At 41.5% G+C, this 14,321-nt stretch overlaps 1 protein-coding gene across 1 annotated transcript in view; it reads left to right on the top strand.

Annotated features, from left to right (window-relative positions):
- The window catches only part of SGTB (small glutamine rich tetratricopeptide repeat co-chaperone beta), a 59,583-nt gene that overhangs the window by 27,798 nt on the left and 17,464 nt on the right, over positions 1-14,321 (top strand). Inside the window, exons 4-9 of the mRNA XM_077286291.1 lie at positions 2,526-2,604; positions 6,091-6,190; positions 10,601-10,705; positions 13,122-13,260; positions 13,834-13,896; positions 14,190-14,227. Coding sequence (XP_077142406.1) covers positions 2,526-2,604; positions 6,091-6,190; positions 10,601-10,705; positions 13,122-13,260; positions 13,834-13,896; positions 14,190-14,227 — 524 coding nt within the window. The remainder of the gene's footprint in view (positions 1-2,525; positions 2,605-6,090; positions 6,191-10,600; positions 10,706-13,121; positions 13,261-13,833; positions 13,897-14,189; positions 14,228-14,321) is intronic.

The following is a 14,321-nucleotide window of genomic DNA, read 5'->3' as shown; positions in this document are numbered from 1 at the left end:
TTTTAGGCTGGGGGAGCTAATATCCATGGCCTCTTACCATCCTGAGAATACCAGCCCCCAGCTGTCTGCTTTAGCAAGGTTGGTTGTCAAAAATGTGATGTAAATAAAAAATACGGCATGGGGACCCCTCTATTCTTGATAACTAGCCTGGGGGTTGCAGCCCCCAGCTGTGAGTTTTGCCTGGCTGGTTAACAAAAATCGAGAGGAACCCACGCCATTTTTTGTTTTTTAAATTATTTATTTACATCGCTGGAGTGACTGATGAATACTCCCATCTGCCGCTCCTGTTCTCACTGTTATTAGTGGCAGCAGGTGTCGGATGATGGGCTCAGTAGTCCCATCAGCTGAGCGCTCATGCTGTCATTTGACAGCGTGGGAAGTGCAGCTCTCTGACCGGTGGGGATGATTTCACCGCCGATGCCGATCAGAAGCGGTGTTTGCCGTGCACATTACAGCGTAGCAAACACTGAATGTTCGAGCCCTCCATTCATCTTTTTTTAACGTGGCCAACCCGCCGTACCCGAACATCCAGGTGTCCGCCCATCTCTACTAAATACAGAGAGGGTGGACAAATGAGGGGATACACTTGGCTTGCGAAGACCACCAAGACATCACACCAGCAATCCTCCAAGAGTACTCCAAGAAGACACTAGCTGACTGCTAATACTTCCAACCAGATATAGGGAAATTGAGCTAACATCAGCACCTTGCTGAAGAGACTGAAGGTATTTAAACCTTCAGCAAAGGTGTGTTAATTAGCAGCAGATGGTGAGGGTAACTGTTGGGTCATAGAGGGAGAAGGATATCACTCTATAACAGAGATGCAAAAATCAAGAAGGTGCTTGTAGATCTAATCGCCACGACCTTCTACAGCTGGATCCAGGATGACTGTTTGTCCTACCTGACACACCCGTAACACATGATGAGAAACATTAGTTTATGTAAGTAATAGTGGTAATTAAGGGGCAAAAAAAGCTGTCAGGTGCCTTAGATGCTTCTTAAGTGGTTAGTGGACCACAATCCTTATAGGGAAGGGGTCCTGGACTGGTGAAATAGGATGGCCCTTTTTCCAGTGTGGGTTCTGTCCCTCCCCCTTCTTTTATTTCCTAGTTGCCTGCTAGTCTTATTTGGCTCGTTTAGGGGTTAATCCCGGCTGTACCATTAGGTGATTTGAAAGGGAGGGTGGTTTGTTGGTTCTTTTCCGATACCCACTGTAAAGGAGCTTCCCTCCCTTTAGTTGATATGTGAACATATCAAGTATTTTTATGAGGTTTAATACTGTTTCTATTGTTTATTATGTCACAGATATTGACAGGTTTTGAGCTTTAAACGAACTGAAGAAGGACTTGCCCATCGGGTGTCCACTGGTCCATACCCTTTCGGCTCGATGATAGTTATAAAAAGAAATACAGTTTGGATAAACATATCTCTTTACAGATAACTTCTCTTCACATATAGTGTTGTCTTAACCTAAGCAGAACTGTACCTTGCTCATGCAGTGAGGTGGGGGGAGAGGGATGAGTCCAGTTCTGTAGCTCTCTCACTTCTATCTTGAAGTAATAACGATGCTCCTGGTTGTCCTCACTGTTTCTATGCTTACCGCAATCACTTCCCAGGAAGAATTGGTCTATACATCTTATATTTAAACAGAAAAAGGTCAGCACTTGGTTTTTATCCGTGAGGTGCTTGTAAGAAGGTTTGATACTGATTTTTAAAGATACAGCACTCTCATTGGTTGATACTCTTTACACTTTTTGTTCAAAAAATATTTCATCCAAATGAAACACAAATATATTACAGGAATAATTGTAACTCAGGAATACTGTGACTCTTTCAATATATAATGTTTTGGCTTTTCCCGAGCCTTGTTCACATATAGTCACAGTGACAAGTAGAAACAGTAAATCTCCAAGAAGAACACCAAAGGCTGCTAGCTCAGGATGCCTAAATACTAACAGCCTTTGGTTTTGCTCTTGGAGATTTCTTTGATCATCTGAAAATAAAAGTGTAAAGAGTATCAACCAATGTAAGTGCTGTATGTGGTCTATTCAGCTTGTCTGATTTCAGTCTGACAGGAGACTCTCTAGCACACACCTTCCTCTTGGATGTCCTAGACACAATAGGAACTTTCCCAGTATCCCCTGGGGCTGCGCTAACCACTCCCTGTCTGCTATAACCATTGTAACCCCCGTAGTTGCTGGATGATTCTGACACTCCAGCTTCTATCTGTCACAATAGTATTGTACATCTCCATTCCTCAGGCGATTTTTCTATTATGGAGGCATTCTCCGCTATATGCATTACCAAAGTGCAGCTTGAAACCCTAAATGACCCACAGGATTAATTTGTTCCTGAGGCCTGATGAGAACTAAATATTTACTAGCCATCATAATCATCTGAATATCTTTGCACTATTACTCACTGCCCTACATTAGGATTCATCATCTTGCTTCACAGAATGCACTTATCTGTAAGTTACATTTGCTGAGTCTAGAAATAATATGTATATTGTCTTTTCCCAACAGAAAGAGCATAGTACACCAGCAGAATCCCCTTTGTCAGCACCACCTGCCATAGAAAAAGCTGAACAGTTGAAAGATGAAGGTAAGTATTGAGTATTGAGTGAAGATGACCTGGTGAGATTTAACAAAAGCCTCCACTTCCCAACATTTTCATGTAAACGTAATACTGAATAGCAGAAAACTGATTAAAGGTGACAACAGAATAATCCATTCCATGAAAATCAATGTTCTCCCGTGTATTTTATACTTAATACCAGTACTAGCATTCATCTTCCAAGACCATTTTACCAAAAAACTGAAATCTCATTTTATTGCAAAACTTACATTAATCTATAGAAATGTGATTTAAGCCAAGTCCCAAGGAGGCATGAGGCTGCTAGACGTTATTCTTTTCTACAGAATGACTAAATTATATATATTGAAGTGGGTTCATCATACAATGGTTGGTCCCTGTCGTTGCCACCTAATGTGGGACGCTCTTAGACATTGTGCCTGTTCCAAATTAAATTGTAAATTCCAAAATCGTGCACGGAAGAGCCACTCTAATACATTAAGAATTAAAGCAGATCTCTCTTTATTAATTGGCTCATCTTATCTCTAAATATCTGCAGGCATTAGCATACATACTTCTAATTTGCGAAGTTAACACCCTGTTTGTGGTCTAGGGGACATACTAGCCTCTAAGTTTTGTTTCTCTCGCTTTTCTATGTTTTTTCTAAGTCCGTTACACAAAGACATTCCAGAGACCCCTTACCTGATCATGGACTCCATCTTGGAAGAAAAGAAATACATTTAGAAAGAAACTAAAATAAAGTCAGGATAGATTAAATATAAATCCTGCCCTCACAGTCCCGGAAAGAGACCTTACAACTGCAGCGCTGGGGTCCGGGGTTCAATCCCACCAAGGACAACATCTGTAAGGAGTTTGTATGTTCTCCCCATGTTTGCGTAGGTTTCCTCCAGGTTCTCTGGTTTCCTCCCACACTCCAAAGACAAAGTAATAGGAAATCTAGATTTCCAGGTCTGGCTAAGACCACCTGCACTCTGAGACTCTTCTATTAGTTTCCCAACTTGCCTTCCTGAGAAGTGATTCTACCGTCCCTGTTGCTTGTCTGTTGTAAGGCTTGCTACTTCTTTGCAATATTAGCTATCTTTCAGCACACACCCGGATACAGCTCTGAGAGTCCGATATTTTCTCTGGTTCACTACCATCTGACTACAAAACCAGGAATTAACACACAGGTCCCTATTACTCTTCCCCAACTATGGACTGGCCCTACACCCCTGACTAACAGGATCTGCAGCCTCCGAAGGATAAAACATGCAATAACATTTTGCATACTATTAAAATAACAGTGGTCTTCAGAGGAGTGTCATGCCATCTTCTCCACCTATACACATAAGTGAATGAAAAAAAGAAATAAAATTATGGCTTAACCTTAAGCATAGACCATTAGTGCTGTCTTTTCTAACAATTAATTACATGGGTTACAAGAAATATGGTTTCATTAGACCTCCATCCCCAGCTCAACCAGATCTGTATTTAATAACCCTGTCTTCTCTGGGGGTTGGAAGCACACACACATACAGTATTAGGTATTTTTTTAGATGGTATACAAATTGGGCATTTTTATCCAATCTAGCAAACTGAGACCCTTGACCTCTTTTCCTAGTTGACTGTTCCTTGAGATTTGATGTTTCAAAAGGACTCCTCCTGAAGTAGGGAGAGATTAAGACCACTATTCCATCGATATCCACTTGAGAAGCTGAGTCAGAAGTCAGTTCTCCAGGGACCAATGAACTATAAGGGTATGTTTCCACGTGGCGTTTTTCCTCAGCGTCCAATCCGCAGCGTCCATATGTTACAGCATAGTGGAGGGGATTTTGTGAAATCCCGTCTCCACTATGCGTACATAGACGCAGGCGGTAGACCTGCATATACGCACATGCGGCGCGTGTTTATAGACCACAGTATGTCTATTTACCTATCGGAGACGTTCTTTCTCCGCAAGATAAATACCACAGTCTATGAATATGATGTGGTGATTCCGCATGTGTTCAATGTACACATCCGGGATCACCGTGCATACAACAGGGAGGGTGCTTTGGGCGGAGCGGGGTATCCGCTGCGTCCACAGCGCAGAACTTCCGGACCGTGGAAACATGCCCTAAGGTTTTTGTCTTATTACACCAATCATCCATCTCTTGTAAATTACAGAAGACCAATCACAAAATTCTTTTTTATACTTTTATCATGAATCCTCTGCCCTCTGTTGGAGGTACAGTAAAGCAAGGGCCAAGTGTACAAGTATTTGGTGGAGTTGGAAAAAAATGTCAAAATGTTGGTCATTCAGTCTTTATAAGTCTACGTTCACATTTGCGGTCTGCGCCGCAGCGTCGGGCGCCGCAGTGTCGCCGCATGCGTCATGCGCCCCTATATTTAACATGGGGGCGCATGGACATGCGTTGCACTTGCGTTTTATGACGCATGCGTCACTGCGGCGCACGCGTCCGGGCGCAGAGGACGCAGCAAGTTGCATTTTTGCTGCGTCCAAAATCAACCAAAAAAAGGACGCATGCGTCGCAAAACGCAGCGTTGTGCATGCGTTTTGCTGCGTTTTTGTTTGCGTTGTGCGTTGCGTCGCCGACGCTGCGGCGCACAACGCAAATGTGAACGTAGCCTAATAGGGTGTGCTTGGAAGCTCTGTGTTTTGTCACTGCCAATGGCTCTTTTATCAGTTCTCCCAGGCTCCCTTCACTGAAGAAAGGACTACGGTGGTCCTTCATGAAGTCAGCATATCATGTCATTCCATGTCATTGGAAAATATCACAAAGCTTCATTTCATTTTCTTCTACTTTCCTCATTTTTAACTGTATAGAAAAATCCAATTGATTTTTTAAGTATGTCATGTTTTCTATGTTTTACTGTCTTTTATTAAAAAAAAAATTGAGCCATAAAGGTAACAAAGGGCTCCTGTTTAATTGCACATGTCCATGACCATGGTATGACTCGATGGTAACACCGCATTGTCCATGAGTAGCAAAAAACTTACACGGCTTGCATGGGTATTTTTTCGCCATGAGAATGATAAAATTTGCTGCATTTCTACTGAGACTCTTGGGCAATGTGGTATTACCACGGAGCTCAAATATTGTAAGTGTGAAACGCACTGTTTTCTGCTAAGTGGAAACTTTTTGAGAAAGGATGAAGAGAAACATTTTTTTTAAGTCCACATGTTATCCTAATGGTCTATGTGCCACTTTTTGTGCCACCTTTTGTTTCTTTTCCAATCACGTTCTGTAAGGTGTGACACAATCATACACCAAATCTCCAAACATCTTAATTGGAAGGATTGGCAGATATTTCTAAGAGTATTGTACAATCTAATTTTTGCACAGACATTAGATTTGGCCATAGTATAGTATATTTGGTTTCCGCATAATTATTGTTTCTTTCAATTCTTGACTGTTTATGTCATTTTGTTGCCCTTTTTGGTGAGTAGCGTCAATTAAATAAAAAAATATATTTTTGCAATTTTATTAAAAATGTGAATTTTTTTAATTTCAGGAAATAATTATATGAAGGAACAGAACTATGAGGCTGCATTGGATTGTTACTCACAGGCTGTAGAACTAGATCCGAACAATGCTGTGTATTACTGCAACAGGTAGTAATCTTTTACATTACTGTAGCTGGGACCCATAAAAAGGTTTGCCTAGGGACCTCCACCGATCTTGATTTAGTGCAGGAGTCCCCAACCTTTCTTACACTGAGAGCCACATGTAACTCTGAGATATGGTTGTTAGCCATATTCCATGCAAATACATTTTGGAAGCCCACTGTGTGCCACTTTTAAGTTTATAATTCCCCAGGTGCCTACTTATTCATTACTAATGTGGCAAATGCTGTTTAATAAAAAATAACAACTTTTTATTTTAATTCTGAAGATTTCTGTACTTATTTGCTTGCATGTATGAGGCCAGTTTCCAGGGTCAGACTGGAGAGTCTGGGGCCCACAGGGGAAATTGAGTCAAGAGGCCCACCCTACAGCTATATGCAAAAATCTGTAAGCCGTTATCACCGTTATAATAGAGCATCGATTGTAAACCACAGGCAGCTCCTGCACATCTATTGTGCGCACCCCATAACTGGGGTGTACAATGACAGTAGTTTACATTAAAGGGCATCTTTGGTTAAAACAAGTTATCATAATAGCACATACAAGGAATAAATACTGCCACACTATGACGACATAGTAACTGAATAATGCTACATACAGAGGAGTAATACCCCCACATCGTTATTAGACCACATATTACTGCCAGTGACCAAATACTACAATACTGATTATAACTAAAAACCACAATACTAAAAACACTGTTATTACCACCAGTGACATTATACACAGAAGCTCTGTATATAGTGTCAGTGTACAGGTAATACAGGGATCACCAGTGACAATATACACAGGAGCTCTGTATGTACAGTAGTTTCAGCGTACAGGTATTACAGGGATCACAAGTGACATTATACACAGGAGCTCTGTATATAGTGTCAGTTTACAGGTAATATAGTAATCACCAGTGGCATTAAACACAGGAGCTCTGTATATAATGTCAGTGTACAGGTATTACAGGGATCACCAGTGACATTATACACAGGAGCTCTGTATATAGTGTCAGTGTACAGGTATTACAGGGATCACCAGTGACATTATACACAGGAGGTCAGTATACAGTATTAGTGTACAGAGATCACCAGTGACATTATACACAGGAGGTCTGTATATAGTGTACAGGAAATGCAGTGATCACAGGAGCTCTGTATATAGTGTATAGTGTACAGGTAATAAAGTGATCACTCATGACATTATACACAGGAGCTCTGTATATAGTGTACAAGTAATGCAGTGATCACAGGAGCTCTGTAAATAGTGTACAGGTAGCACAGTGATCAACAGTGACATAATACACAGGAGCTCTGTATATAGTGTAAAGTGTGCGTGTACATGTGATAGAGTGACTCACCTAGTCCTTCATCTGGCACAGTCCACTATCACTTCTTCCTGTCGGGACTTGTCTTTGCAGAGAATAACACAGTAATTTATAGCTGATCTCTTTTAAAGCACATTCCCCACTTTTTCCCCGATTTCTACACTATGCCAGATGAAGAAAAAAGTGACATAGTGCCTCCCTGCATAGTAAAAGGACCTCCCTTGTGTTCCCTCCAATTGAAAATAGTCTCCTAAAAAGTAAACTATATTGCAGTAGTAATAATATCCCCTAATTGCCCAATACAGTAAATAGGTCCCCAACATGCCACCGTAAACTAATAATGTATGTTCCTCATTCTGGTCCCTGGCCTGGCCTCAGCATCATGCCGCATCCACAGAAGAAAAAAAATATATCTCTTACCTGCCTGCGCTCCCGTGCTGCATGGCGGCCTTTGCTTGCAAATCCAGCCCATTCATGGTAAAATGGACACCAACCTAGCATAGGCCAGTGGTGACTTGAGTGCTCCTGTCGCAGGCAGCGCATGACAGTGATGTCATATGCTGATAACGTCAATGTCATGAGCCGCCTGCAACGTCACTGTCATGTGTTGCCTGACGGTCTTGTTGCCTATTGGGGTGGGGCAATACTTTTCAACAGATGCACATTCAGTTGAAACCATTGGCCCCCTCTACGTCCTGCTCGAGAATCTGACAAGTACCCGGAGCCCACCGGAAAATGCACTGGTATCCCGCTGGGTCAGTCTGATCCTGCTGGTTTCACAGGTGCAATATTCACAGGCCAAGTATGGACCGCGATATCTGGATTGTCCACAGGTCTCGTCTCCCAAACTCAGCAGGCTCATAGGGATATATCTGGTTGCTAAGTTCAGGTCAGGAGACCTGTGTCCAGCCTGGACATCGTGGTTCGTACTCATACATAAACGTAATTTACAGAAATGTGAAACCAACCTCACTCTGCACATCAAAAGGAAGCAGTTATGTTATACAGTGCCTTGCAAAAGTATTCGGCCCCCTGGAACTTTTCAACCTTTTCCCACATATCATGCTTCCAACATAAAAATACCAAATGTAAATTTTAGGTGAAGAATCAACAACAAGTGGAACACAATTGTGAAGTTGAACAAAATTTATTGTTTATTTTACATTTTTGTGAAAAATCAAAAACTGAAAAGTGGGGCATGCAATATTATTCGGCCCTTTACTTTCAGTGCAGCAAACTCGCTCCAGAAGTTCATTGTGGATCTCTGAATGGTCCAATGTTGTCCTAAATGCCTAATGATGATAAATATAATCCACCTGTGTGCAATCAAGTCTCTGTATAAATGTGCCTGCTCTGTGATAGCCTCAGGTTTCTTTTTGAAGCACAGAGAGCATCATGAAGACCAAGGAACACAACAGGCAGGTCCGTGATACTGTTGTGGAGAAGTTTAAAGCCGGATTTGGATACAAAATTATTTTCAAAACTTTAAACATCCCAAGGAGCACTGTGCAAGCGATCATATTGAAATGGAAGGAGTATCATACCACTGCAAATTTATGAACACCCGGCCGTCCCTCTAAACTTTCATCTCAAATAAGGAGAAGACTGATCAGAGATGCAGCCAAGAGGCCCATGATCACTCTGGATGAACTGCAGAGATCTACAGCAGAGGTGGGACAGTCTGTTCATAGGACAACAATCAGTCGCACACTGCACAAATCTGGCCTTTATGGAAGAGTGGCAAGAAGAAAGCCATTTCTCAAAGATATCCATAAACAACAAGCCACCTGGGAGACACACCAAACATGTGGAAGAAGGTGCTCTGGTCAGATGAAACCAAAATCAAACTTTTTGGCAACAATGCCAAACGATATGTTTGGCGTAAAGGCAACACAGCTCATCACCCTGAACACACCTTCCCCACTGTCAAACATGGTGGTGGCAGCATCATGGTTTGGGCATGCTTTTCTTCAGCAGGGACAGGGAAGATGGTTAAAATTGATGGGAAGATGGATGGAGCCAAATACAGGACCATTCTTGAAGAAAACCTGTTGGAGTCTGCAAAAGACCTGAGACTGGGACGGAGATTTGTTTTCCAACAAGACAATGATCCCAAACATAAAGCAAAATCTACAATGGAATGGTTCACAAATAAACTTATCCAGGTGTTAGAATGGCCAAGTCAAAGTCCAGACCTCAATCCAATTGAGAATCTGTGGAAAGAGCTGAAAACTGCTGTTCACAAACGATCTCCATCAAACCTCACTGAGCTCGAGCTGTTTGCCAAGGAAGAATGGGCAAAGAATTTCAGTCTCTCGATGTACAAAACTGATAGAGACATACCCCAAGCGACTTGCAGCTCTAATTGCAGCAAAAGGTGGCGCAACAAAGTATTAAGTTAAAGGGGCCGAATAATATTGCACGCCCCACTTTTCAGTTTTTGAATTTTAAAAAAAATGTAAAATAACCAATAAATTTCGTTCAACTTCACAATTGTGTTCCACTTGTTGATTCTTCACCAAAAATTTACTTTTGGTATCTTTATGTTTGAAGGATGATATGTGGGAAAAGGTTGAAAAGTTCCAGGGGGCCGAATACTTTCGCAAGGCACTGTATGTGCATGTGGCCTCGTTATCCATTTGCACACTCATACGTAGAAGCACACAATTCAGCGAGTGCACTGATGATTTGTCCACTTAATGAAAACACCCCTAACAAGAACAATTATCATAAAACTAGGGCAAATCAGTAACTTTGGCTACAACAGACGATATGCATCCAAAGTTGGCAGTATGGCAATGCTACATAGCAACATAAGGAAAGTATCATTGCTGCAAACGTCAAAACAAATCCAAACCAGATGGACATCTTGCTACCTGCATGTCCTGCTCACGATAACCTGAGGATATTAAAGTGACCATATTTATTTCCTTTCTTTGCAGAGTAGAATTACCATACTGCAATCTGTTGCAGCGCTATGTCTGTTACAGAAAAGTCTCCATATAGCCCAGAGACTAACAAGACTCATCATCATTGTTCGGAGGTCATCTATTTGTCACGTTAACCCATTTATTCATTTTTAGGGCTGCCGCACACAGTCAGTTGGGCCGTCACAGTGATGCAATATCGGACTGTGAGAAAGCGATATATATTGATACTAAATACAGCAAAGCCTATGGGAGAATGGGGTAAGAAATCACTTATTCACAGCTCTGTGCTTTGACCTGTATCTTTTTCAAGGATTTTTTTTTATAGACAGTCAATGCAGTCATTTCATTGGGCAATTCATATTCCATTAGAATCACTAATAGAATCACTCCGGCTCATTTCTTTTGGTTTTGCTGTAGTTTCTTGTACTCTACAAACTAGGACCTGACTCCCCACTTTTTGAGCTAAGCATTTAAGCTACATAGCTTCCCATGGCCAGGTGGCTGAAAAGTTGGGCCCCTGTCCTTCTGACACAAGGTGAGGTTTTAATACTAGAGATAGGTTAGGACCGTCCCCGACTGGATACATCTTGTCGGGGTGGGCTGGCTTTTATGCTTTTTTAATCAAAATAGTGTTAACCAAGTACCCTATGTTATTTACATGTACTATTACTATTTACTTACTACTGGGTATATGCTCATTTTGTTCTTTTCTTCTTTTTTTTTCTCTGTAAAATAGGCCTTGGTGTAAACACATTGCACATACACCAACTTATATTCCCGCTAATTTATTTGGTTTTGTTTTATAGTAACATTAGTACCCTCATTGATTTCTTGCTGCTCCCACACTGATGCTGCCCTGTTCCACCCTTTTTGCTGTGTCTATCACGTCATAGGAGCATGTCACTGCTGCTGCCTATCAGTATACAAAAATGTTTCAAAATCCATGTTAAAGCACATACAGTACAGACCAAAAGTTTGGATACACCTTCTCATTTAAAGATTTTCTAACTATGAATTAACACATGTGGAATTATATACTTAACTATAAAGTGTGAAACAACTGAAAATATGTCTTATATTCTAGGTTCTTCAAAGTAGCCACGTTTTGCTTTGATGACTGCTTTGCACACTCTTGGCATTCTCTTGATGAGCTTCAAGAGGTAGTCACCGGGAATGGTTTTCACTTCACAGGTGTGCCCTGTCAGGTTTAATAAGTGGGATTTCTTGCCTTATAAATGGGGTTGGGACCATCAGTTGTGTTGTGCAGAAGTCTGGTGGAAACACAGCTGATAGTCCTACTGAATAGACTGTTAGCTGCTTTTTTCTTGCCATAATACAAATTCTAAGTAAAAAAAAAATGAGTGGCCATCATTACTTTAAGAAATGAAGGTCAGTCAGTCTGAAAAATTGGGAAAACTTTGAAAGTGTCCCCAAGTTCAGTTGTAAAAACCATCAAGCGCTGCAAAGAAACTGCCTCACATGAGGACCACCCCAGGAAAGGAAGACCAAGAGTCACCTCTGATTCTGAAGATAAGTTTATCCGAGTCACCAGCCTCAGAAATCGCAGGTTAACAGCAGTGCAGATTAGAGACCAGGTCAATGCCACACAGAGTTCTAGCAGCAGACACATCTCTACAACAACTGTTAAGAGGAGACTTTGTGCAGCAGGCCTTCATGGTAAAATAGCTGCTAGGAAACCACTGCTAAGGACAGGAAACAAGCAGAAGAGACTTGTTTGGGCTAAAGAACACAAGGAATGGACATTAGACCAGTGGAAATCTGTGCTTTGGTCTGATGAGTCCAAATTTGAGAACTTTGGTTCCAACCACCGTGTCTTTGTGCGATGTAGAAAAGGTGAACGGATGGACTCTACATGCCTGGTTCCCACCGTGAAGCATGGAGGAGGAGGTGTGATGGTGTGGGGGTGCTTTGCTGGTGACACTGTTGGGGATTCAAAATTGAAGGCATACTGAACCAGCATGGCTACCACAGCATCTTGCAGCGGCATGCTTTTCCATTCGGTTTGCGTTTAGTTGCACCATCATTTATTTTTCAACCTCCAGGCTGTGTAAGGGCTATTTGACCAAGATGGAGAGTGATGGGGTTCTACGCCATATGACCTGACCTCCACAGTCACCAGACCTGAACCCAATCAAGATGGCTTGGGGTGAGCTGGACCACATAGTGAAGGCAAAAGGGCCAACAAGTGCTAAGCATCTCTGGGAACTCCTTCAAGATTGTTGGAAGACCATTCCCGGTGACTACCTCTTGACGCTCATCAAGAGAATGCCAAGAGTGTGCTAAGCAGTCTTTGAAGAACCTAGAATATAAGACACATTTTCAGTTGTTTCACACTTTTTTGTTAAGTATATAATTCCACATGTGTTAATTCATAGTTTTGATGCCTTCAGTATGAATGAACAATTTTCATAGTCATGAAAATACAGAAAAGTATTTAAATGAAGTGTGTCCAAACTTTTGGTCTGTACTGTATATGACAGCCCCATACTTATATGTCATCATTTATAAGCAGTCAATGAAGGGTTGTTTGTACAGTGTGGTGCAGATATACCCTCTGTCTTCATCTCCTCTTACCACAATCCAGTTAGGCCATAATGCATCAATGCTTTCTGTGTAGAATATAATTATGATCTACTGCTATCTCCTTCTGTAGTCGAGCCCTGGCGGCAATGAATAAATATAAAGAGGCAATCAGCAGCTACCACAAGGCCTTGGATCTTGATCCTGAAAACGAGTCCTACAAGTCCTATTTAAAGATTGCAGAACTAAAACTCCGACAAGTTCCCAGTCCTGTAAGTCGGCCTGTTACCAGTTACTGATATTTGTTGGTTTTAGGAAACGCTGTTTTTTTTTCTCCACATCATTTTCTATTCTTCTAGTGGTTGGCTTTAGCCAATGTTCCCATTGTATGTAATTTTCTGATATGTCTGTATTAAAATACACAATAGTAATCTGTTCTGTTTAATTTTGCTTCTTTTTCATGCATTTCCCTTTTTTTATGCAATTTTGGTTTGTATTTGATGCAGTTATTCTATTGCATATTTTTAGTGCAAAAATGCTGCGGTTTCACAATTAATAACATAAGTGCAATTTTACATGTGTTTTTCCAGGGTCCCAATATAAGTTCACGTGGCATAAGGCAGACCCACAAATTCACAGTTCACAGCATCTTTACACACACAATATGCATGAGTTTTTATAAAGTCACGTCCACTTTGCTTCAACTGTTAAGCGCAGATTTCGTGGGAGCGCTGCCCATTCATGAATCTGTTGTGATTTCTGATAACTATGGTATGAGGTAAAGTTGCGTCCAGTTGTATTTTACTTTTTGTCAGCCTTTGATAAATTCCATTTTCCATTTGTAGACGAGTGCAGGATCAGGATTTGACATGGCCAGTCTGATGAATAACCCAGCATTTGTGAGCATGGTGAGACACTCCTTTACTTCAGCCTATCAGGCCGTAGTTGGCTCCACTCGGCACTGCAGGATGTGCGCACACCTCCTCTCATAGGCACCAAATCTGCCCTGTTATTCACCCTTGTTCACTCCTGGCGCACTGCTGGCACAGTTGACATCTTCCCTTTAGCTCTTGCTCTTTTTCTGATGTTAGATTACAAAAAAAAACTTTCAAACTGGCACCAGATCTCGGCCCAACAGTTTTCATGATCCTCATCAGTAACTATGTCATTAACAAACCTTCTCATTTCTCATATCTCCTAGGCAGCTGGCCTAATGCAGGATCCACAAGTACAACAGCTGTGAGTTTCTATTCTAACTTGTTGTTAAAGTGGTTAAAAACACACATGGCCTCTTCCTTCCAAAAATCGATCCTCTCAGACCCATTTGTTTTGT

Source organism: Ranitomeya variabilis, chromosome 1 (genome assembly GCF_051348905.1).
Source record: "Ranitomeya variabilis isolate aRanVar5 chromosome 1, aRanVar5.hap1, whole genome shotgun sequence".
NCBI classification, from domain to species: Eukaryota; Metazoa; Chordata; class Amphibia; order Anura; family Dendrobatidae; genus Ranitomeya; species Ranitomeya variabilis.
The sequence above is the reverse complement of the archived record's forward strand: the minus strand, read 5'-3'. Positions and strand labels throughout refer to the sequence as shown.